This window comes from Mercenaria mercenaria, chromosome 12 (genome assembly GCF_021730395.1).
Source record: "Mercenaria mercenaria strain notata chromosome 12, MADL_Memer_1, whole genome shotgun sequence".
NCBI lineage: Eukaryota > Metazoa > Mollusca > Bivalvia > Venerida > Veneridae > Mercenaria > Mercenaria mercenaria.
In genome coordinates, this window is record NC_069372.1 from 36,884,995 (window position 1) to 36,910,569 (window position 25,575).

Genomic DNA, 25,575 nt, shown 5'->3' on the forward strand with positions numbered 1-25,575 from the left:
GTATTTATGAACTCCACTGAACTGTATTAACCTTTAAGCCTGCCGGCAGCAAGTGTTTCTGCTTTTACGACCAGTGCAGACCAAGATCCGCCTGCACGGATATGCAGGCTGATCATGGTCTGCACTGTTCGCTGTTCAGTCAGTAAATTTTCAGTCAATACCCCTTCAAATAATAAATGGTACTGCCTATATTGAATGATGGACCAGTCCATTTTAGAAAGTTAGCAGGGTAAAGGTTATGTATGTTTATTCACATTCCGTAAACAACTCTGACATCTCACAGCCCGCTGGCTTAGCTTGTAAAAGAAAGCACAGATAGATATCGATAGCATGGTCATGAGTTTGATCCCTGAGTAAGGTGTATGTTTCTCTATGATAGTTTTATAGTATAGACTGTGATAGGAGTTGTTATCCCCTTCATCTCTGAATTGTGTGGAGAAGTTGGTAGTTACTTACGGAGAACAAGTAAATACTTGTTCAGAATCCAGGAACTCTGGTTAATCTGCCTACCATTACATAACTGAAATACTATTGGAAAACCTCGCTTAACCCAACACAAAAATACAAGAGGGTCATTGACCCTAAAGCGCTCACCTGTGTACAAGGTTTCAAGTGTGTTTAAGTACAAAGTTAGGTTTCTTCTACATGTATGTTAGCCTATATTATATACATGTCACACACTTTTGAACCTAGGGCAATAATTTGAACAATTATGGTACACATTTCAAATCTGATATCACACTGCAAATATCGAGGTTCTAGCTATTATTGATTCAGAGAAGAAAAGTGACCACAACCCCTGGCAGCCATGTTTTTAGGCAAATCGGAAAAAAATGAACTATCTTGGTAGTGGGTCACACAAGAACCATTTGTGCAAAATTATTTTAAAATCGGACCAGCAGTTTCACACAAAGATTTTTAAAATTTCCACTATTCATATAGGGAAAAGTGACCACGCCCTCTTGCGGCCATGTTTTTTGAAGAATCAAAATAATTTATACAATCTTGGTAGAGGGTCACACAAGGACCATTTGTGTAAAATTATTTTAAAATCGGGCCAGCAGTTTCACAGAAGTTTCAACTATATATACATATAGGGAAAAGTGACCACGCCCTTTGGCAGCCATATTTTGACGAATCAGAAAAATTTGAACAATCTTTGTAGAGGGTCACACAAGGACCATTTGTGTAAAATTATTCCAAAATCGGACAAGTAGTTTCATACAAGAAGATTTTTAAAGTTTCCACTATGACCACGCCCTCTGGCGGCCATGTTTTTTGACGAATCAGTATAATTTGAACAATCTTGGTAGAGGACCATTTGTGTAAAATTATTCTAAAATCGGGCCAGCAGTTTCACACAAGATTTTTAAAGTTTCCACTATATACATATAGGTAGAAGTAACCACGCCCTCTGGCGGCCATGTTTTTTTACGAATCGGTATAATTTGAACAATCTTGGTAGAGGATAGCATAAGGACCATTTGTGTGAAATTATTTCAAAATCGGACCATCGGTTTAGGAGAAGATGTCGTTTGAAGTTTTTTTTCTATTTTTAGCTCTGGTAGCCCCTATGTGCAACCAAGCGGAACCGTTCGAACAACTTTGGTAGAGGACCACCCAAGGAACATCATGGTCAAGTTTCATCAAAATCCATTCAGTGGTTTTGGAGGAGATGTCATTTAAACACAAATGTTGAGGATAGACGACTTGACGCACGGACGACGGACACAGCGTGATCACAATACCTCGCTAAAAACATACAATGTCATATCTTTGATGGAAGTTTGTAACTTAGCAAAGATTTTTCTTGTTTGGTCCACTTTATAAGTTGTTCAAACAGTTCCACTCAAGATTCCATACTTGAGGAGCCAGAGCTCCTCAATAATTTGGTTATATTCTTTTGTTGATCTGGCATAGAGATTTAATATTCAAATTTGTCAGAAACATGACTGCTAGTGGGCATTGTCTCTTTAAGTAAATAGTAGGAAAAGTCTTCCTTGTTTGAGACGCGCTGCGGCCACGTTTATTTCAATGCAGAAACATGACGTCAACGTCGAGTGTATTATGACATCATTTCAACACAAACACGACGTTTCCCGTGTTTTGATCAGCAAAATAAGCGGACAAAACTCAAGAGGAAGGTACACAATATGGTGTGGATGGGCATTGTGTATATAAGGTTGCTATGTATACTATAACTACAGTGAAACACCGCTCGCTCAAGCATCGATGACTCGAGCACCCGGGCTCGCTCGAGCAATTCATGTGGTCCCGGCCGATTTCCTTCTATTTTCTATGTGAAATTACCATGGCTGAGTCGAGCATCGATAACTCGATCGCTCGAGCATGACACCTGGTCCCTGTGTGTTAGTTTACTCTTTGTTGCTTTTGGCAAACTCGAGCAGAGGTGTCAAAAATTTTCACACCTTCGGCGGTCAGAATGTATCGGTTAATTTAAAATTTTCGCACGTCGTGAGAATTGCGTGGTCTATTCCCCGACTATCTTAAATGTTTGTTTGTCGGTATACATGATCTAATAATGAGATTAATTATTGATGAAAGGTTGAAGAAAAGTTTTTTTTTCGATCAAATATTGATCAATTGCTGTTTGTTTGAAATTAAAGCAAGTATGTTATTACTTATTACATCTTTTCTGCGGGATCGAAAAGATAATTATGAGATCTTAATATTTTAATCAGCAGTTGATTGCATGTAAATAAAGGAAATAATGCACTTGTTGATAAATTGCAAAAATAAAATAAAAAATCTTAGTTGTTTCTTCACAAGTGCCATTTACAAATTGCATATTGAAACGTCTATCATAGATAACGTTTGTAGTATGTTTTTATGAAAATGTCACGAGTGTGCTATTATTACGCATCACCGTTTCCTATGCGAATGGTCCCGATGACAATTGGTAAAACAAACTTCAATTTTCTTCGTATGTTGGTCAATGTTTGGGTCGCTCGAAACCATGGATAACTCGAGCATTTTGCTCATCCCCTTCCGACCTCGAGCGAGCGGTGTTTCACTGTATTCAGTGCATCAATAGAGAAGAGTTTGAAATAATATTAACAAGACTTTTGTCTGTAATCGAGTCTTGGAACTATCCAAACACACCTCGAATGATGGGCATTTTTGACCTTTTAGCTCAATTTGTGACCTTTGACCTTCTGAGCCAGTTCAAATGCTCTGCACATCGTCTTATTGCCCTATCTGCCAAGTTTAAAGTCAATACCTTTAATGATTAAAAAGATGTGCTCCGGACATGAATTATGATGGACAGACGCACGCGCCGCGCCATCATTAATACGTCCCTCCCATTTTTCCAAAACGGACGTATATAAAAATGGGAAAACCTAGGTTATGGTTCCTTGTCACTGCACTTCCTCTCAATGAGCTGTATCACTGTATAAGTTACAACTTGGTACCTTCAATACTTTTTGAGTTATCCTCCGGACAAGAAGTGTGACGGACGGACAAGGTGGCGACTGTATGCTCCCTCCTTTGCAGAGAGCAGAAAAATTAGGAGAAAATCTTACAAGGATGCTACAGACCAGGTTTGATTATTTCAAACAAGAGTGCCAGAATGTCACATACGCCCGTCATAACAAAGGGAAGTTAATCTAAGTTCACATAAAAATCCTTACCAGGTAGAGATAGGTCAATATACATCTAAAATTGGATGTAACATGCATGTTGTACAACAGAAAAGTAGACAGTAAATTCTCGATTTTTCCCTATGGCCAGCAATGAAAAAGTTACAATATAAGCTTTTTATAGTAACAAAAAAATGGAAGTAATTCTAAAACTAGAGCTGCTTGCTTTTGAGAAAAGTGCAGGTCTCCCACAACTGCCTAATCATCTAGATTGGCATTCTCCATTATGTATCCGAGTCAACCATGCACCAAGACCTGTATCACTGGCATCAGTATTTTTGGTAATTCAAGGGCCATAATTCCGAAGTGTCTGGGCCGATTTGGCTAGTTATCGGACCTGGCCAATGACTTATTGTCAAACATATTTTGTTCAAGTTTGGTGAAAATCGGATGAGAACTGTTCGACTTACGAGCGTGGACAAGATTTGTGACAGACAGACACACAGACAGGAGTAAATCAATATGTCTCCCAACACAGTGGTGTGGGAGACATAACTAGGGGCCTGGTTCTTGCGCATGACACTCAGTTTCATGGTGGAGAACATTTGAGCCAAGATATATCAAAATCCCTCCATGAATGACGAAGATATGCTCCGGACATAGTTTGTGGATGCCGAACACCCTCCCGCCCGCCAGGGACGTTCCCGTAATCTTGTCTTTCAGACGGGTGTATAACAAGAGCCGTCACAGGAGACAACGCGCTCGACTATTTTGATGCTGGATAGTGAAACTGGGCACATCTGAGGAAGCTGGATCTGTCACTGTAGTGTTTAATGGCTCCAATGTGGATGAAGATATTGGACAATAGCTCAAGTCTGTGTCAAAAGTATTAAGTAATAAGAGAGATAAAGTGTATCAATACATTAAGTATAATTCTAAGCAAAAAGGGGCATAATTCATGAATATTGGTGCAAGAGTGATGCACCTTGTGTCACATGATGTGGGTGATGATATAGAACAACTATTTTAAGTTTGAAACAAATCCATCAGGTAATTACAGAGATAAAAGAAAGTGCAAAAAAACTTTAACCAAGGTGTGGACGCGGATAGAATGGTCCCAGATCAATAGCAGTCATCTACTCTGTAAGCCCTATCGCCCTATTAAGTTTGAAGGTTCTATGTAAAATGGTTTTCTAGTTATTGATCGGAAATGAAGTGTGATGGACGAACAGACAGGGCAAAAACAATATGTCTCCATTGGGGGGAGACATTATAAAATTCTTTGAACAACTTTGGTACAAGACAGCCAAGTTTAATCAAGTTAAACCAAATGGTTTCAGAGACGTCATCTGAAGAAAAGTGTGGACGGACAGACGGTATCACAATAGTTTACACAGAGTATTTTGTGTTCATGTTAACAACAGAATATATCTCTGACATTTACATGATTATATTTTATTATTCAGTTTAATAACACAAAACTGAATGCTTTCATCATCTAAGATTGTGATACAGCAGATATTTCAAAATTTATGTTTACTTTTACTGAACTTCTTTTCAAACTGTTAAAATTTCATCAAGAAAATGTCTTTGCTTTCATAAAAAAAATTGTATCATCACATTTTCAACTAATGTCTATGTTATTTCAATCAATTAGTGTTCTCCGTGGATGTATTCTTTTTCGTAACCGTCTCCGTTTCTTGGAGCATTGAAGTAGGGATTATGCAGCAAGCTATGGTCACCATCTCTCCATGGGAAAGGCTGAAAAAGATAAACAGCGAGAACTAACAATGACTTATTTTTGTTGTCCCAAAAATATTGTATCCGAGTACAGCAAGCTTTTCTAGAAATATAAGATAGTCAGCATTGCCTGGTTAAGTTTTATGTTTAGGTCAGCTTTTCTCCTAAACTATCAAAGCTATTGCTTTCAAACTTGCAACATTTGTTCATCATCATTAGCTGACTCTATACAGCAAGAAATATAATCCTGCTTTTTGCAAGAATTATGGCCCCTTTTGGACTTAGAAAATCAGATTTTTTGGTTAAGTTTTGTGTTTAGGTCAGCTTTTTTCCTTAACTATCAAAGCTATTGCTTTAAAACTTGCAATACTTGTTCACCATCAAAAGCTGACTTTTTTACAGCAAGAAACATAACTCCAGCTTGCTTTTTGCAAGAATTATAGCCCCTTTTAGACTTAGAAAATCAGATTTTTTGGTTAAGTTTTGTGTTTAGGTCAGCTTTTTTCCTTAACTATCAAAGCTATTGCTTTAAACCTTGCAAAACTTGCTCATCATCAAAAGCTGACACTGTACTGCAAGAAACATAACTCCATTCTGCTTTTGCAAGAATTAAATGTGGGTACAATAAAATCATTTTATTTATTTTGTATTTGGTGATTATGGCCAAAACCGCTATTTCATGGGGATATGAATTCAAGGATTTCAACTTTTGAGCATAAAATGAAAGGGAGTTTTACTTGTTAGTTCACTAAGTATTTAATTTTGTGCATTGACTACACCACACAATGCATGCAAATTAGTCCCTGATGAATATTAACTAAATTTTTATAATGAACTTGTCCATCTTTCAATTGGACAGTACCATTTTAACTGTTACAAGGGGTGATTACCAAAAAGAAACTGACTGAATGGGGAACAGTGCAGATCTTGATCAAACTGCACAGATGTGCAGCTGATCATGATCTACACTGGTCGAAAAGGTAGAATCAATCATGTCCAGCATGATATTGGGCAAATGATTTTACAGAATATAAAAGTAACAAGAGCTGTCACAGTGACAAATGTCATCCCCCCTCCCACCCGAGCATGTATTCCAAGTAACTTTAAAATCCCTTCATCAATGGTAGAGTTACGGACCAGACAAGAAACAGATCATGTTAACCTTTAACATCTAAGTGTGACCTTGACTTTAGAACTAGGGGTCCGGATCTTGTGAATGAGACATTGTCTCATTATAGTTAACATTTACGCAAAGCTATTTTTTAAAATCCCTTGATGAATGGCAGAGTTATAAACCAGGCATGAAACAGACCGTTAACCATTGACCTCTGAGACCTTGACCTTGGAGCGAAGGGTCTGGCTTTTGCGCATGACACATCGTCTCATTATGGTAAAAATTTATGCCAAGTTATTTCAAAATCCCTTCATGGATGGCAGAAATGGACAGGACATGAAACAGACCATGTTAACCATTGACCTTTAAATGTGATCTTGACCTTGGAGCTAGGGCTCTGGGCCTTGCGCATATCACATCGTCTCATTATAGGGAACATTTATGCCAAGTTATTTCAAATTTCCTTCATGGATGGACCAGACACAAAACAGACCCAGTTTTAACCTTTGACGTCTAAGTGTGACCATGACCTTGGAGCTAGTGGTCAGAGTCTTGCGCATGACACGTCATCTCATTATGTTGAACATTTATGATCAGTTATTTCAAAATCCCTTTATGGATGGCATAATTACATTCAATGTCTTGAATGCGGCTCAAACCCACATCGTTGAGGGGAAAGTGATTCGGAGTCAGAAACCTTACCACAGAGGCCCCGTGTTTGGGCTTTGGAGGAAAAATATATTAAATACCTAGACTTGTGTTCTCATGACTGTTCAAAATTAAGTAAGCTGAAACTAGTAGTTGCTTTTGTAGAAAAGCGCATGTCTCCTCCAGCGCATAGTAATAGGAAAGAAGTCAATAGGGTACAGCAGCGAAAGTCAAAGAGACTCTGATGGTTGGCTGCAGATTGGGAACATCTACTTGGCATGTGCAATCTTAAGTTTAACATTCTTGGCCTAGTGCTTATCAAGTTATAGATTGGAAACGGTTTTCTATGTTGTGGTCCGTGACCTTGACCTTTGACTTAGTGACCCAAAATTCAATAGGGGTCATCTACTCTGCAAGTTCAACATCCTATGAAGTTCCAACATTCTAGATCAAGTGGTTCTCAAGTCACTGATCAGAAAGCGTTATTAATGTTTAGGCCTGTGACCTTGACCTTTACACAAGTGACCCCGCAAAAAGATAAGGATCATCTACCCTGTAAGTCCTATCATCCTATGACGTTTGAAAGTTCTAGTGGTTCTCAATTTATTTATCGGAAACCGTTTTCAATGTTTGAGTCCCTGTGACCTTGGACCCAAAAGTTGAAATAAGGGTCATCTACTCTACATGTCCAATCATCTTATGAAGTTTCAACATTCCGGGCCTAATGGTTCTCAAGTTATTGATCAGAAACTGTTTCCCATGTTCAATCCCCAGTGACCTTGACCTTTGATCTATTAGCCCCAAAAATTATCTGGGTCATCTACTCTGTAAGCCCTACCATCCTATGAAGTTTGAAGGTCTAGGTCAAATGGTTCTCCAGTTATTTCAAAAATGAAGTGTGATAGAAGGATGGCACCTGTGACCTTGACCTTTGATCAAGTGACCCCAGAATCAACAGGGGTCATCTACTCTGCATGGCCAATCATCCTATGACGTTTCAACATTCTGGGTATTAAAGTTGTTCTCAAGTAATTGATCGGAAATTTATTTATTTATTTGGGTTTTACGGCGCACCAACACAGTATAGGTTATATGGCCCCAAACAGGACTACAAATTTTGGTTTTACATCTCATTTACATTGAAATAAAAACATGAGTTATGTAATCAAAATTTGCATACCTGCTGGAATCACAGTTACAGCAAAACAAAGTGTTAAGACCCTATTAGTTGGCTCTTATGATCATGCAAGGGTAAGGCAGTGGTTCCAATTCTTTTCATACATAGATCGTCCCAGAACCACATGGGACTTGATCGGAAATGGTTTTCCATGTTCAGGCCCCCGTGACCTTGACCTTTAAAATCCCAAAATCAACAAGAGCTAGTAGAACACGAAATGCCCCCTTGATGCATTCAGTAATTGCACAAGGAACAGAATTTATTTGCTAACTGTAAACAAAGATTTTACTGTTCTGGTTCAATGTGACCTTGACCTTTGACCTACTGACCTCAAAATCAAAAGGGGTCATCTGCTGGTCATGATCAACCTCCCTATTAAGTTTTGGGATCCTATGCCCAAGCGTTCTCAAGTTATCGTCCGGAAAGGGCTTAACTGTACCATGTCAATGTGACCTTGACCTTTGGTCTACTGACCTAAAAATCTATAGGGGTCATCTACTTGTCATGACCAATCTCCCTATCAAGTGTTGTGATCCTAGGCCCAAACGTTCTCAAGTAATCGTCTGGAAACGGTTTAACTGTTCCGGGCCACTGTAACCTTGATATTTGTCCTAATGACTTCAAAATCAATAGGGGTCATGTAATGACCAAGCTCCCTATCAACTTTCATGATCCTAGGCCCAAGCATTCTCGAGTTGTCATCCAGAACAGCTTAACTGTTCCGGATCACTGTGACCTTGATCTTTGACCTATTTACCTCAAAATCAATAGGGGTCATCAGCTGGTCATGACCAACCTCCCTAATAACTTTCACGACCTTAAACCCAAGCGTTCTTGAGTTATCACCCGGAAACCATTTAACTGTTCCGGGTCACTATGACATTGACCTTTGACATACAGATCTCAAAATCAATAGGGGTCATCAGCTGGTGATGACCGACCTCCCTATTAACTTTCTTGATCCTAGGCCCAAGCGTTCTTATCATCTGGAAACTGTTTAACTGTTCAGGGTCACTGTAACCTTGACCTTTGACATACTGAACTCAAAATCAATAGGATCATCTGCTGGTGAAGACCAACCTCCCTATCAACTTTCATGATCCTAAACCCAGGTGTTCTTGAGTTATCGTCCGGAAACCGTTTTACTATTCAGGGTCACTGTGACCTTGACCTTGACATACTGATCTCAAAATCAATACAGATCATCTGCTTGTGATGACCAACCTCCCTATCAACTTTCATGATCCCAGGTCCAAGCATTCTTTTGTTATCATCCGGATACGGATTGGTCTACATTCTTACCGATCAAATGACATCTGCAAAACAATATACCTCTCCTTCTTCGAAGTTTCAACATTCTGGGTCAAGTGGTTCTCAAGTAATTGATTGGGAAAGGTTTTCTATGTTCAGACCCCTGTGACCTTCACCTTTAACAGAGTGACCCCCAAAATCAGTAAAAATCATCTACCCTGCATGACCAATCATCCTATGAAGTTTCAACATTCTGGGTCGAGTTGTTCTCAAGTTACTATTGGAAATGGTTTTCCATGTTCAGGCCCCTGTGACCTTGAGCTTTAACAGAGTGACCCCAAAATCAATAGGGGTCATCTACCCTGCATGTCCAGTCATCCTATGAAGCTTCAACATTCTGGGTCAAGTGGTACTCAAGTTATTTATCGGAAATGGTTTTCAATGATCAGGCTCCTGTGACCTTGACCTTTGAGGAGTGACCCCAAAAAACAATAGGGGTTGTCTACTCCAACAGCCCTGCCACCCTATGAAGTTTGAAGGTTCTAGGTCAAATGGTTCTCCAGATATTGATCGGAAATGAAGTGTGACAGACGGACAGAAGAACAGACAAGGCAAAAACAATATGTCTCCCCTAGTATTTTTTTGCTAATAACCTTGGTTCTGATGCGAACATGATCATATGGTTTGTATTCTGGAGGGGTGTGGTCTTCTGGTTCCAGTAGGAAAGCATTTACGTAGCCGATTATTACACTTGGCCCTCCTATGAATATAGAGGCAAACATCCATCGTTTCGTTGAAGCAACTGAAATAGAGGAATTAATGACATCAAACAATAATATAATATTATTCTTAAACTACAAAATACCTGTCACTGGCATGAAGAAGTTATGCCGTAATATACTGTGAAAATCACTTTTATTTGTGGAGCAGTAATTTCCAAAGATTTAAGGCTTCGTCAATCCATGAACAAGAGTGGCAGACTGTCACATAATACGCCCATCATCGAATTTGGCCAAATTCAAAGGCCATAATCCAAGAGTGCCTGGGGCGATTTGGCTGGTTATCAAACTTGGCCAAGATATTTTTCCCACAAACATTGTAAGCAAGTTTGATGAAAATCGGATGAAAACTGTTTGACTTAGAAAGGCTAAATTTGCAGATTTTGAGTAATTCAAGGGCAATAACTAACAAGTGCCTAAAGCGAGTTTGCTGGTTATTTAACTTGGCCGAGATATTATGCCCACATACATTGTCACTAAGTTAAGTGAAGACTGGATGAGAAGTGTTTGACTTAGAGAGCAGACATGCTTTTGGACGCCGCCTGCCCGCCCGCCAAGAGTGTTCACATAATACGCCCCACTCTTCCAGAGACGGGCATATAAAAATAAATAATAGTAACTGAAAACAATAAAAAAAATTTTTTTTCAATCCACAAAATCTGCAAATTTATCTTTTTATGAAATTGTTGTTTTGAAGATCATGAAAATGTATGCATGCAAAACAAAGTTAAAAAATTTACATGGATGCCCCAACATACTGCGAAATTTCATATCAAAGTTCTTCACCCATGCAACTTTAAAACAATTCCTTCAAAGAGTGTGAGGAGTTGAACACATAAAATTTCTTCTCCATACACTGTATAGTGAAATTAACAAATGGCCATAATACTGATCAAAATGGTAACAGCCCAGTTTTTTTTTTGGTCATATTCAGGAAAGGTTGTATTTCTGAGCAACTTTGAATCCATTCGTTAACATGAGCTGTCCGTAAGACAGTGCGCTCCACTATTCGACAATTTGACAGTAAAATGAAAATATGTCTTAATAAGAGACCTATACATTAGAAGGAAGATACACCAAGGGGCATAATTCTGTCAAGAACACAAAATAGAGTTATTGGGATTGTTACAACCCATGCAGATGCCCATGCATAAAAATTTTAACCAAGGTGTGGACGCGGTAAGACATCTCCATACTTCGTAAACAATGACGCAGTTTCTGACAAGATTTTTTTTTAAAAGTTCAAATCAAGTACATTTAGGGAAAAGTGATGTCTTCTGTGAAATTCTTTTAAAATCTGGCATATGGTTTCTGAGAAGACTTTAAAGTTTTTTCGTTTTTTCGTGGCAACCAGATTTTTGTCTGAAACTGCTTTAGCAGACAAGAGGGCCAAGATGGGCCTAGGTTGCTCCCCTATGAAACAAAGCATAACACAACATAACAGTGTAAACTAAACATGTTTTACCTAGTGATTTCATGGAAAAACAAGAGCTCGTCGAACACGAAATGCCCCCCTTGATGCATTCAGTAATTGCACAAGGAACAGAAATTATATGCTCACTGTAAACAAAAGTTCTACCATTCTGGTTTAATCTGACCTTGACCTATTAACCTAACAAGAGATTACAGAGTGATCCTGGCGCCATCCACTGAGCCATTTTTGAATGTTCCAAATTTCAAGACTAGCTCAAGGTCAAAATCGAGGTCAAATTTCATTTTGGTACAAAACAATGTGTATGTGGTCCAAATTTGAAAGCTGTGGCTTGAGAAATGTGAAAGCAGGTCACTAGATCAATTTCAAGGTCAAAGTTCATTTCGGTAGGCAGAATTATGCATTTGCTTCAAATTTGGAGGCTGTAGCTTGAGAAATGTGAAAGTAGGTAATAGGTAAAAATCAATGTCAAATTTCAATTCAGAACAAAACAATGTGTATGTGGTCCAAATTTGAAAGCTGTGGCTTGAGAAATGTGAAAGCAGGTCACTAGATCAATATCAAGGTCAAAGTTCATTTCGGTAGGCAGAACTATGCATTTGCTTCAAATTTGGAGGCTGTAGCTTGAGAAATGTGAAAGAAGGTAATAGGTAAAAATCATTTTGGTACAAAACAATGTGTATGTGGTCCAAATTTGAAAGCTGTGGCTTGAGAAATGTGAAAGCAGGTCACTAGATCAATATCAAGGTCAAAGTTCATTTCGGTAGGCAGAATTATGCATTTGCTTCAAATTTGGAGGCTGTAGCTTGAGAAATGAGGAGGTAGGTAATAGGTAAAAATCATTGTCAAATTTCAATTCAGAACACAAAAATACGCATGCGGTCCAAATTTGAAGCCTGTAGCTTCAGAAATGTGAAAGTAGGTCACTAGGTCAATCTCAAGATCAAAGTTCATTTTGGTACACAAAACTATGCTTGTGGTTCAAATTTGAAGGCTGTAGCTTGAGAAATGTGAAAGTAGGTCACTAGGTCAAAATCAAGGTCAAATTTTATTTTGGGAGAAAAAACTATGCATGTGGTCCAAATTTGAAGCAGGGGTCACGCTGTCGACCGCCACTTGAGCCATTTGCGACAAAAAAATTAAATGTGACTCCGAAATTTTCTAATTGGCGAAAATGGCCTGAAGCTATGTTTGTCTGCAAAACTACGAATATTGCCATAGCATGCAGCTTTACGAACCAAAAGGTGTGAAAAATCGATCTGTGTAGACACAACATCCGTTATTGAAAGGGAGGGAGCCAATTTGCAAATTTTTTATTTGATCAGGCAGTTAACTGGCGATAATTAGATTATTGAATAACAAACTGGATAATTATAATCAACATTTTGTGCACTTGATACGATTTTATGAGCAGCCGGTCGTTAGACAAATTTTCTATGATTGCCGAGGGTTAGTTTGGGCAAAAACAAAAAAAAAATGCTTTAGACAAGCAGAAATTGTAAGTATTGAATAGCTATGATGATAGAAAAGCAATAAAACATAGGTATTTTATTAAATATTTAATTCTAACTTACGTTTTCTGAATTTGTCACCCGTTTTCGCGACCATGATTTTCGGATATTTCTGACAAGATTTTTTAGCGCAATCTTTATAAAAAGCCAATAAAAAGTCTACATTTAAGAAAAATATGACAACTGTTGCAAAAGGAGCTCTTATTTTGAAGTATTTTTCGAGAATACAACATGCAAAGGCATCGAACCCCACCCACTTATAGGCAATGTGCAAAATAAGACACTGTTTTTTTAAACATTTTTTTTCTTTTTCGACATCTTTATTTTCAATGTTATTTTCAGAATTTTTTATTAAATGGCAAAATGATGCTAATAAAAATGCTAATTTTAGAAATTAACACAAATTTATTTTCTAAATAGCTTTTTAAAGGGTTGCTAAGAAATATCATGTAATAATTACATTAATTTCTTGAGTAGTACGAGTACTTTGGTACATATAATGTAGTCCTACAAGAACGTCAATGCTATGCTTTCGCCGTTGTTGGCCTCATAATTTTATCTTCGGAAAAAGCAGTGGCTCAGAGAAAAAATTCCCAGTGTGACCCCTGTTGAAGCCTGTACCTTCAAAAATGTGAAATTAGGTCACTAGGTCAATAACAAGTTCAAAGATTTTTTCGGTACACAAACCTATGCATGTGGTCCAAATTTGAAGGCTGTAGCTACAGAAATGTGAAAGTAGGTCACTAGGTCAAGATTAAGGTCAACTCATGTCAAGGTTCATCTTGCCATTCAAAACTATACATGTGGTCCAAATTTGAATGATGTAAGTCATGGACATGAAGATTCTAAGTTTTTCCCTATATAAGTCTATATGAACCATATAACCCCTGGGGCGGAGCCATATTTGACCCTAGAGGGATAATTTGAACAAACTTGGTAGAGAACCACTAAATAATGCTACATTACAAAATATCAAAGCCTTTCTGGTCTGGACAAGAAGATTTTCAAAGTTTTTCCCTATATAAGTTTATGTAAACCATGTGACCCCCAGGGTGGGGCCATATTTGACCCCAAGGAAATAATCTGAACAATCTTAGTAGAAGACCACTAGATTTTGCTACATACCAAATATCAAAGCCCTAGGCCCTATGATTTTGGACAAGAAGATCAGAAACCGTTTAACTGTTCCTGGCCAATGTGACCTTGACCTTTGACCTAATGACCTCAAAATCAATAGGGATCATCTGCTGGTCATGGCCAACCTAACTATCAATTTTCCTGACACTAGACCCAAGTGCTCTTGAGGTATTGCCTGGAAACCATTTTACTGTTCCTGGTCGCTGTGACCTTGACCTTTGACATACTGACCTCAAATTCAATAGGGGTCATCTGCTGGTCATGACCAACCTCCCTATCAACTTTCATGACCCTAGGCCTAAGCGTTCTAGAATAATCATCCGTTTACTGTTCAGGGTCACTGTGACCTTGAACTTTGACATACTGACCTCAAAATCAATAGGGGTCATCTGTTGGTCATTACCAACCTCCCTATCAACTTTCATGATCCTAGGCCCAAGTGTTCTTGAGTTATCATCCGGAAACCGTTTTACTATTCAGGGTCACTGTGACCTTGACCTTCGACATACAGACCTCAAAATCAATAGGGGTCATCTGCTGGTGATGACCAACCTCCATATCAACTTTCATGATCCTAGGCCCAAGCGTTCTTGAGTTATCATCCGGAAACGGACTGGACTACATTCCGACCGACCGACCTACCGACAGACAGATATCTGCAAAACAATATACCCCTCCTTCATCGAAGGGGGGCATAAAAATATTCTCACCAATTATCATTAAAATTGGAGCAAAATTCTTGTGTTTAACCCTTACCCTGCTGCAGGCGAATTTAACAGCCTTTGCAAACAGCTTGGAACCAGATCAGACGCCGATTAAATCGGCGTCTGATCAGGTTCCAAGCTGTTTGCTACTCTGACAATATTTCTTCCAATTTTGGAGCAAATTGAATGAACTTTACAATTTTAGCAGACGACATTTCCAGCAGACGACAATTTATCTAGCATGCTAAAGGTTAAGTAGTTTCTTTGATTTGACCTAGTTTTTGACCCCAGATGTTCGAACTTGACCTAGATTTCATCAAGGCTATCATTCTGACCAAATTTCATGATCAATTGAAAAATAAAGCCTCTATCGCATACACAAGGTTTTTCTTTAATTTGACCTAGTGACCTAGTTTTTGACCCCAGACTACCCATATTGGAACCTAGATTTCATCAAGGCAACCATTCTGACCAGATTTTATGAAAATCAAGTGTAAAATGCAGCCCCTATTGCATACACAAGGTTTTACCTTGTTTTGACCTAGTGACCTAGTTTTTAAACCCAGATGACCCATATTCGAACTTGACCTAAATTTCATCAAGGCTATCATTCTGACAAAATTTCATAGAGATCAGTTGAAAAAAAAATTAGCCTCTATCGCATACACAAGGTTTTTCATTGATTTAACCTAGTGAACTACCTTTTGACCCAGATGACCCATATTCGAACTTGACCTAGATTTCAATAAGGCAATCATTCTGACCAAATTTCCTGAAGATCAATTGAAAAATACAGCCTCTATTGCATACAGAAGGGTTTTCTTTGATTTGACCTAGCGACCTACTTTTTGACCCAAGGTGACCCATAATCGAACTTAACGTAGATTTCATCAAGGCAATCATTTTGACCAAATTTCATGAAGATCAGTTGAAAAGTACAGCCTCTATCGCGTACACAAGGTTTTTCTTTGATTTAACCTAGTGACCTACTGTTTGACCCATATTCAAACTTGACCTAGATTTCATCAAGACAATCATTCTGACTTAATTTCAGGAAGATCAATTGAACAAGAGCTCGTCGAACACGAAATGCCCCCCCCCCCCCTCTTGATGCATTCAGTAACTGCACAAGGAACAGAAAATATGCTCACTGTAAACAATAGTTCTTCCATTCTGGTTAAATCTGACCTTGACCTTTAACCTATTAACCTAACAAGAGATTACAGATTGATCTTGGCGCCATCCACTGAGCCATTTTTGAATGTTCCAAATTTCAAGACTAGCTCAAGGTCAAAATCAAGGTCAAATTTCATTTAGGTATAAAACAATGTGTATGTGGTCCAAAATTGAAAGCGGTGGCTTGAGAAATGTGAAAGCAGGTCACTAGATCAATTTCAAGGTAAAGTTCATTTCGGTAGACAGAACTTCAAAATCAAGGTCAAATTTTATTTTGGAACAAAAAACTATGCATGTGGTTCAAATTTGAAGCCTGTACCTTCAAAAATGTGAAAATAGGTCACTAGGTCAATAACAAGGTCAAAGTTTTTTTAGTACACAAACCTATGCATGTGATCCAAATTTGAAGGCTGTAGGTACAGAAATGTGAAAGTAGGTCACTAGGTCAAGATCAAGGTCAACTCATGTCAAGGTTCATCTTGCCACACAAAACTATACATGTGGTCCAAATTTGAATGATGTAAGTTATGGACATGAAGATTCTAAGTTTTTCCCTGTATAAGTCTATATGAACCATATGACCTCTGGGGCGGGGTTATATTTGACCCGAGAGGGATAACTTGAACAAACTTGGTAGAGAACCACTAAATGATGCTACATTACAAATTACCAAAGCCATAGTCTTTGTGGTTTGGACAAGAAGATTTTCAAAGTTTTTCCCTATATAAGTATATGTAAACCATGTGACCCCCAGGGCGGAACCATATTTGACCCTAGGGGAATAATTTGAATAATCTTAGTAGAGGACCACTAGATGATGTCATATACAAAATATCAAAGGCCTAGGCCCTGTGGTTTTGGACAAGAGGTTTTTCAAAGTTTTTTCCTATATAAGTCTATATAAACCATGTGACTCTAGGTGTGGGGCCATATTTGACCCCAGGGAAATATTCTGAACAATCTTAGTAGAGGACCACTAGATTTTGCTACATACCAAATATCAAAGCCCTAGGCCCTATGGTTTTGGACAAGAAGATCAGAAACCATTTAACTGTTCCTGGCCAATGTAACCTTGACCTTTGACCTAATGACCTCAAAATCAATAGGGGTCATCTGCTGGTCATGGCCAACCTAACTATCAATTTTCCTGACACTAGGCCCAAGCGTTCTTGAGTTATTGCCTGGAAACCATTTTACTGTTCCTGGTCACTGTGACCTTGACCTTTGACATACTGACCTCAAAATAAATAGGGGTCATCTGTTGGTCATTACCAACCTCCCTATCAACTTTCATGATCCTAGGCCCAAGTGTTAATGAGTTATCATCCGGAAACCGTTTTACTGTTCAGGGTCACTGTGACCTTGACCTTTAACATACTGACCTCAAAATCAATTGGGGTCATCTGCTGGTCATTACCAACCTCCCTATCAACTTTCATGATCCTAGGCCCAAGCGTTCTTGAGTTATCATCCGGATACCGTTTTACTGTTCAGGATCACTGTGACCTTGACCTTTAACATACTGACCTCAAAATCAATAAGGGTCATCTGCTGGTCATTACCAACCTCCCTATCAACTTTCATGATCCTAGGTCCAAGTGTTCTTGAGTTATTATCCGGAAACTGTTTTACTATTCAGGGTCACTGTGACCTTGACCTTTAACATACTGACCTCAAAATCAATAGGGGTCATCTGCTGGTGATGACCAACCTCCCTATCAACTTTCATGATCCTAGACCCAAGCGTTCTTGAGTTATCATCCGGAAACGGATTGGTCTACATTCCGACCGACTGACCGACCGACAGACCGACATCTGCAAAACAATATACCCCTCCTTTTACAAAGGGGGGCATAAAAATATAGCCTCTATCGCATACACAATGTTTTTCTTTGGTTTGACCTAATTTTTGATCCCAGGTGACCCATATTCTAACTTGACCTAGATTCAATGCAATCATTCTGACTAATTTCATGATGATCAATTGAAAAAAAACAGCCTCTATCGCATACACATGGTTTCTCTTTGATTTGACCTAGTGACCTAGTTTTTGACCCAAGATGACTCATTTTCAAATTCGGCCTAGATTTCATTAATGTTATCATTTTGACTTAATTTCAGGGAGATCAACTGAAAAATATAGCCTCTATCGCAAACACAATGTTTTTCTTTGATTTGTTTTAGTGACCTAATTTTTGATCCCAGGTGACCCATATTCTAACTTGACCTAGATTTCATCAATGCAATCATTCTGACTAAATTTCATGAAGATCAATTGAAAAAAAAACGGCCTCTATCGCATACAGATGGTTTTTCTTTGATTTGACCTAGTGACCTAGTTTTTGACCCAAGATGACCCATTTTCAAATTCGGCCTAAATTTCATTAATGTTATCATTTTGACTTAATTTCGGGAAGATCATCTGAAAAATACAGCCTCTATCGCATACACAAGGTTTTTCTTTGATTTGACCTAGTGACCTAAGTTTTGATCCCAGGTGACCCATATTCGAACTTGACCTAGATTTCATCAATGCAATCATTCTGACCAAATTTCATGAAGATCAATTGAAAAAAAAAAACAGCCTCTATCGCATACACATGGTTTTACTTTGATTTGACATAGTGACCTAGTTTTTGACCCATTTTCAAATTCGGCCTAGATTTTATTAATGTTATCATTTTGACTTAATTTCAGGAAGATCAACTGAAAAATACAGCCTCTATCGCATATACAAGCTTTTCCTTTGATTTAACTAAATGACATACTTTTTGATCCCAGATGACCCATATTCGAATCTGACGCAGTTTTCATCAAGGCAATCATTCTGACCAAAATGCATGAAGATTAATTGAAAAATACAGCCTCTATCGCATACAAAATGCTTTTCTTTGATTTGACCTAGTGACCTAGTTTTCGACCCCAGATGATTCATTTTCGAACTCGGCCTAGATTTTATCAAGGTAATCATTCTGACCAAATTTCATAGAGATCAGTTGAAAAAAATAGCCTCTATCGCATACACAAGGTTTTTCTTTGATTTGACGTAGTGACCTAGTTTTCGACCCCAGATGACCCATTTTCGAACTCGGCCTAGATTTTATCAAGGTAATCATTCTGACCAAATTTCATAGAGATCAGTTGAAAAAAATAGCCTCTATCGCATACACAAGGTTTTTCTTTGATTTAACCTAGTGACCTTATTTTTGACCCAGATGACCCATATTCGAACTTGACCTAGATTTCAATAAGGCAATCATTCTGACCAAATTTCCTGAAGATCAATTGAAAAATACAGCCTCTATTGCATACAGAAGGGTTTTCTTTGACCTGACCTACTTTTTACCCAAGATGACCCATAATCGAACTTCACGTAGATTTCATCAAGGCAATCATGTTGACCAAATTTCATGAAGATCAATTGAAAAATACAGCCTCTATCGCATACACAAGGTATTTCTTTGATTTGACCTAGTGACCTACTGTTTGACCAAAGTTGACCCATATTCAAATTTGACCTAGATTTCATCAAGACAATCATTCTGACTTAATTTCAGGAAGATCATTTGAAAAATATAACCTCTATCGCATACACAATGTCTTTCTTTGATTTGACCTAGTGACCTAATTTTTGATCCCAGGTGACCCATATTCGAACTTGACCAAGATTTCATCAATGCAATCATTCTGACTAAATTTCATGAAGATCAATTGAGAAAAAAACAGCCTCTATCGCATACACATGGTTTTTCTTTGATTTGACCTAGTGACCTAGTTTTTGACCCAAGATGACCCATTTTCAAATTCGGCCTAGATTTCATTAATGTTCTCATTTTGACTTAATTTCAGGAAGATCAATTGAAAAATACAGCCTCTATCACATATACAAGCTTTTCCTTTGATTTGACCTAGTGACTTACTTTTTGATCCAAGATGACCCATATTCGAACTTTACCTAGATTTCAATAAGGCAATCATTCTGACAAAATTTCATGAAGATTAATTGAACAAGAGCTCGCCGAACACGAAATGCTCCCCTTGATGCATTCAGTAATTGCACAAGGAACAGAAATTATATGCTCACTGTAAATAAAAGTTCTACCATTCTGGTTTAATCTGACCTTGACCTTTAACCTATTAACCTACAAGAGATTACAGAGTGATCTTGGCACCATCCACTGAGCCATTTTCGAATGTTCCAAATTTCAAGACTAGCTCAAGGTCAAAATCAATGTCAAATTTCATTTCGGTACAAAACAATGTGTATGTGGTCCAAATTTGAAAGTTGTGGCTTGATAATTTGAAAGCAGGCCACTAGATCAATTTCAGGGTCAAAGTTCATTTCGGTAGACAGAACTATGCATGTGCTTCAAATTTGAAGGCTGTAGCTTGAGAAATGTAAAAGTAGGTAATAGGTAAAACTCATTGTCAAATTTCAATTTAGAACACAAAAATACGCAAGCGGTCCAAATTTGAAGCCTGTAGCTTCAGAAATGTGAAAGTAGGTCACTATGTCAATCTCAAGATCAAAGTTCATTTCGGTACACAAAACTATGCATGTGGTCCAAATTTGAAGCCTGTACCTTCAAAAATGTGAAAGGAGGTCATTAGGTCAATAACAAGGTCGACGTTTTTTTCGGAACACAAACCTATGCATGTGGTCCAAATTTGAAGGCTGTAGCTACAGAAATGTGAAAGTAGGTCACTAGGTCAAGATCAAGGTCATGTCAAGGTTCATCTTGCCACACAAAACTATACATGTGGTCCAAATTTGAATGATGTAAGTTACGGTCATGAAGGTTCTAAGTTTTTCCTATATAAGTCTATATTAACCATATGACCCCTGGGGCGGGGCCATATTTGACCCTAGAGGGATCATTTGAACAAATTTGGTAGAGAACCACTAAATGATGCTACATTACAAAATATCAAAGCCATAGTCTTTGTGGTTTGGACAAGAAGATTTTCAAAGTTTTTCCCTATATAAGTCTATGTAAACCATGTGACCCCAAGGGCGGAGCCATATTTGACCCTAGGGGAATAATTTGAACAAACTTAGTAGAGGACCACTAGATGATGTCATACACAAAATATCAAAGCCCTAGGCCTTGTGGTTTTGGACAAGAGGTTTTTCACCTTTGACATATTGACCTCAAAATCAATAGGGGTCATCTGCTGGTCATGATCAACCTCCCTATCAACTTTCGTGACCGTAGGCCTAAGCATTCTTGAGTTATCATCCGGAAACCGTTTTACTGTTCAGGGTCACTGTGACCTTGACCTTTAACATACTGACCTCAAAATCAATAGGGGTCATCTGCGGGTGATTACCAACCTCCCTATCAACTTTCATGATCCTAGGCCCAAGTGTTCTTGAGTTATCATCCGGAAACCGTTTTACTATTCAGGGTCACTGTGACCTTGACCTTTGACATACAAACCTCAAAATCAATAGGGGTCATCTGCTGGTGATGACCAACCTCCCTATTAACTTTCATGATCCTAGGTCCAAGCGTTCTTGAGTTATCATACGGAAACGGATTGGTCTACATTCCGACCGACCGACTGACATCTGCAAAACAATATACCCCTCCTTCTTCGAAGGAGGGCATAAAAATACAGCCTCTATCGCATACACAATGTGTTTCTTTGATTTGACCTAGTGACCTAGTTTTTGACCCAAGATGACCCATCTTCGAACTCGGCCTAGATTTCAATAAGGCAATCATTCTGACTAAATTTCATGAAGATCAATTGAAAAATACAGCCTCTATTGCATAAACAAGGTTTTTCTTTGATTTGACCTAGTTTTTGACCCCAGATGAACCATTTTCGAACTCGGCCTAGATTTCATCAAGGTAATCATTCTGACCAAATTTCATGAAGATCAGTTGAAAAATACAACCTCTATCTCATACACAAGCTAAATGTTGACAGGCGACAGACAGACGCCGGACATCGAGCGATCAGAAGGTCACCCTAGCATTGCTCAATGCTCAGGTGAGCTAAAAAGCACAGGTCTCCTCCAAAGCATAGTAATAGGCAAGAGGTCATTAGGGGACAGGAGTGAAAGTCAAAGAGACACTGATGGTTGGCTTAGTGACTTAAATGCAACAGGGATCATTTACTTGGCCTGTCCTATCATTCCATGAAGTTTCAACCTTCTCAGTCAAGTGGTTTTCAAGTTATGGATCGGAAACAGCTCCTGTGACCTTGACCTCTGATAGAATGGTCCCAAGATCAATAGGAGTCATCTACTCTGCATGTCCAATCATCCTATGAAGTTTCAACGTTCTAGGTCAAGTGGTTCTCAAGTTATGGATCGGAAACAGCTCCTGTGACCTTGACCTCTAAAAGAATGGTCCCAAGATCAATAGCAGTAATCTACTCTGCATGTCCAATCATCCCATAAAGTTTCAACATTCTGGGTAAAGTGGTTCTCTAGTTATTGATTGTAAACGGTTTATCATGTCAGGTCCCTGTGACCTTGCCCTTCGATTGAGCGACCCCAAAAAACAGTAGAGGTCACCTTTCTGTAAGCCCTATCATCCTATTAAGTTTGAAGGTTCTATGTCAAATGGTTTTCTAGTTATTGACCGGAAATGCAGTGTGGCGGACGGACAGACAGGGCAAAAACAACAATGTCTCCACCAGTGGGAGGAGACATTATAAAATTCTTTGAAGAACTTTGGTACAAGATATCCTAGCCAACTTTCATCCAGTTGAACCAAATGTTTCAGAGACATCGTTTGAAGAAAAGTGTGGACAGACAGACGGTATCAAAATGGCTAACACATGAGTATTTTGTGCTCATGTGAGCTATCAGATAAAATATCATGTTAGCAACAGAAAATATCACTGACATTTACATATATTTTATTATTCAATGTATTAACACAAAACTGAATGCTTTCATCATCTAAGATTGTGACACAGCAGATATTTCAAAATTTAAGTTTACTTTAACTGAACTTATTCTTTCCAAACTGTTAAAGTTTCATCCAGAAAATGTTGCTTTCATTAAAAAAATTGTATCATCACATTTTCAACTAATGTCTATGTTATTTCAATCAGTGTTCCCCGTGGATGTATTCTTTTTCGTAACCGTCTCCGTTTCTTGGAGCATTTAGGTAGGGATTATGCAGCAAGCTATGGTCACCATCTCTCCATGGGAAAGGCTGAAAAAGATAAACAGAGAGACTTACAATGACTTATTTTTGTTGTCCCAAAGATATTGTATTTCTAAATATGTGTTCCTCCGAGAATAGCAAGCTTTTCTAGAAATATAAGATAATACTAGAGATGCTTTTGAGAAAAGCGCATGTCTCCCACAACTGCCCCTATGAAAATGTTAGTTTCTATAGATGTTTTAGATGAGTGGATCCAATTAGATGGTCTGGATGAGTTGATCCAATCAGTAATTCAAGGGCCATAAATCAAAAGTGCCTGGGCAGAATTGGCTAGTTATCAAACTTGGGTAAGGTCTTATGGTCAAACACATTTTGTTCAAGTTTGGTGAAGATCGGATGAGAAATGTTCGACTTAGAGAGCGGACAAGAGTAAACAGACGGATTTTTTTCGGTAATTCAAGGGCCGTAACTCTAAAATGCCTGGACCGATTTGGCTAGTTATCGAACTTGGCCGAGGTCTCATGGACAAACACATTTTGTTTAAGTTTGGTGAAGATCGGATGAGAAATGTTCGACTTAGAGTGTGGACAAGAGTAAAAAGGCAGATTTTTCGATAATTCAAGGGCCGTAACTCCAAAATGCCTGGACCGATTTGGCTAGTTATCGAACTTGGCCGAGGTCTTATGGTCAAACACATTTTGTTCAAGTTTGGTGAAGATCGGATGAGAAATGTTTGATTAAGAGTGCGGACATGAGTAAAAAGGCCAATTTTTCGATAATTCAAGGGCCGTTACTCCAAAATGCCTGGACCGATTTAGCTAGTTATCGAACTTGGCCGAGGTCTCATGGTCAAACACATTTTGTTTAAGTTTGGTGAAGATTGGATGAGAAATATTCGAATTAGAGTGCTAACAAGAGTAAAAAGACCGATTTTTGGTAATTCAAGGGCCATAACTCAAGACGCCTGGACCGATTTGGCTAGTTATCAAACCTGGCTGAGGTCTTATGGTCAAACACATTTTGTTCAAGTTTGGTGAAAATCTGATGAGAAATGTTCCACTTATCTGGACAAGCTTTGTTTCAGACACACACACAGACTGAGTAAATCAATATGTCTCCCACACCACTGTGTGGTGGGAGACATAATAAACTTGTTAGCTCATCTGATTTTTTTTGAAAACAAGAGCTGTCACTAATGGTGACAAATGCCCCCGCAGCGCCTTGACCTTTGATCTGGTGACCTTGACCTTTGACCTGGTGACCCCAAAGTCAGTAGGGGTCGTGTACTCAATAAGTACTGTCAGCATACATGTTTGAAGGTCCTAGGTGCAGTGGTTCGTGAGTAAAGTGCCTTCATGCAAAAAGTGAACGTTTGACCTGGTGACCTTGACCTTTGACCTACTGACTGGTCATGTACTAAATAAGTACTATCAGCATGTGAAGTTTGAAGGTCCTGGGTGCAGTGATTCGCCAGTAAAGTGCCTTCATGCAAAAAGTTAACGCTTGACCTGGTGACCTTGACCTTTGACCTGGTGACCCAAAGTCAGTAGGAGTAGTGTACTCATAAGTAATATCAGCATGTGAAGTTTGAAGGTCCTGGGTGCAGTCATTCGCGAGTAAAGTGCCTTCATGCAAAAAATTAACATTTGACCTGGTGACCTTGACCTTTGACCTACTGACTGGTTGTGTACTAAATAAGTACTATCAGCATGTGAAGTTTGAAGGTCCTGGGTGCAGTGGTTCCCGAGTAAAGTGCCTTCATGCAAAAAGTTAACGCTTGACCTGGTGACCTTGACCTTTGACCTGGTGACCCCAAAGTCAGTAGGGGTCACGTACTCATAAGTAATATCAGCATGTGAAGTTTGAAGGTCCTGGGTGCAGTCATTCGTGAGTAAAGTGCCTTCATGCAAAAAATTAACGTTTGACCTTGTTACCTTGACCTTTGACCTACTGACTGGTCATGTACTAAATAAGTACTATCAGCATGTGAAGTTTGAAGGTCCAGGGTGCAGTGGTTCGCGAGTAAAGTGCCTTCATGCAAAAAGTTAACGCTTGACCTGGTGACCTTGACCTTTGACCTGGTGACCCCAAAGTCAGTAGGGGTCACATACTCAATAAGTACTATCAGCCTGTGAAGTTTGAAGGTCCTTGGTGCAGTGGTTCGCGAGTAAAGT

General features: G+C 38.7%; 1 protein-coding gene across 2 annotated transcripts in view; it reads right to left on the reverse strand.

Moving 5' to 3' along the window:
• Positions 1-5,036: 5,036 nt before the first annotated feature.
• Positions 5,037-25,575, reverse strand: part of LOC123533894 (cytochrome c oxidase subunit 6A1, mitochondrial-like) — a 45,472-nt gene continuing 24,933 nt past the window's right edge. Inside the window, exons 2-3 of one of the 2 annotated variants that reach the window (XM_045315856.2) lie at positions 10,186-10,334; positions 5,037-5,363 (exon numbers count right to left, since the gene is read on the reverse strand). In XM_045315856.2, the coding sequence (XP_045171791.1) occupies positions 5,256-5,363; positions 10,186-10,334 (257 nt within the window). In that variant the 3' untranslated portion in view covers positions 5,037-5,255. Of the gene's footprint in view, positions 5,364-10,185; positions 10,335-23,130; positions 23,450-25,575 lie in introns of those variants that run through there. The other variant, XM_045315855.2, reaches the window with a different exon arrangement.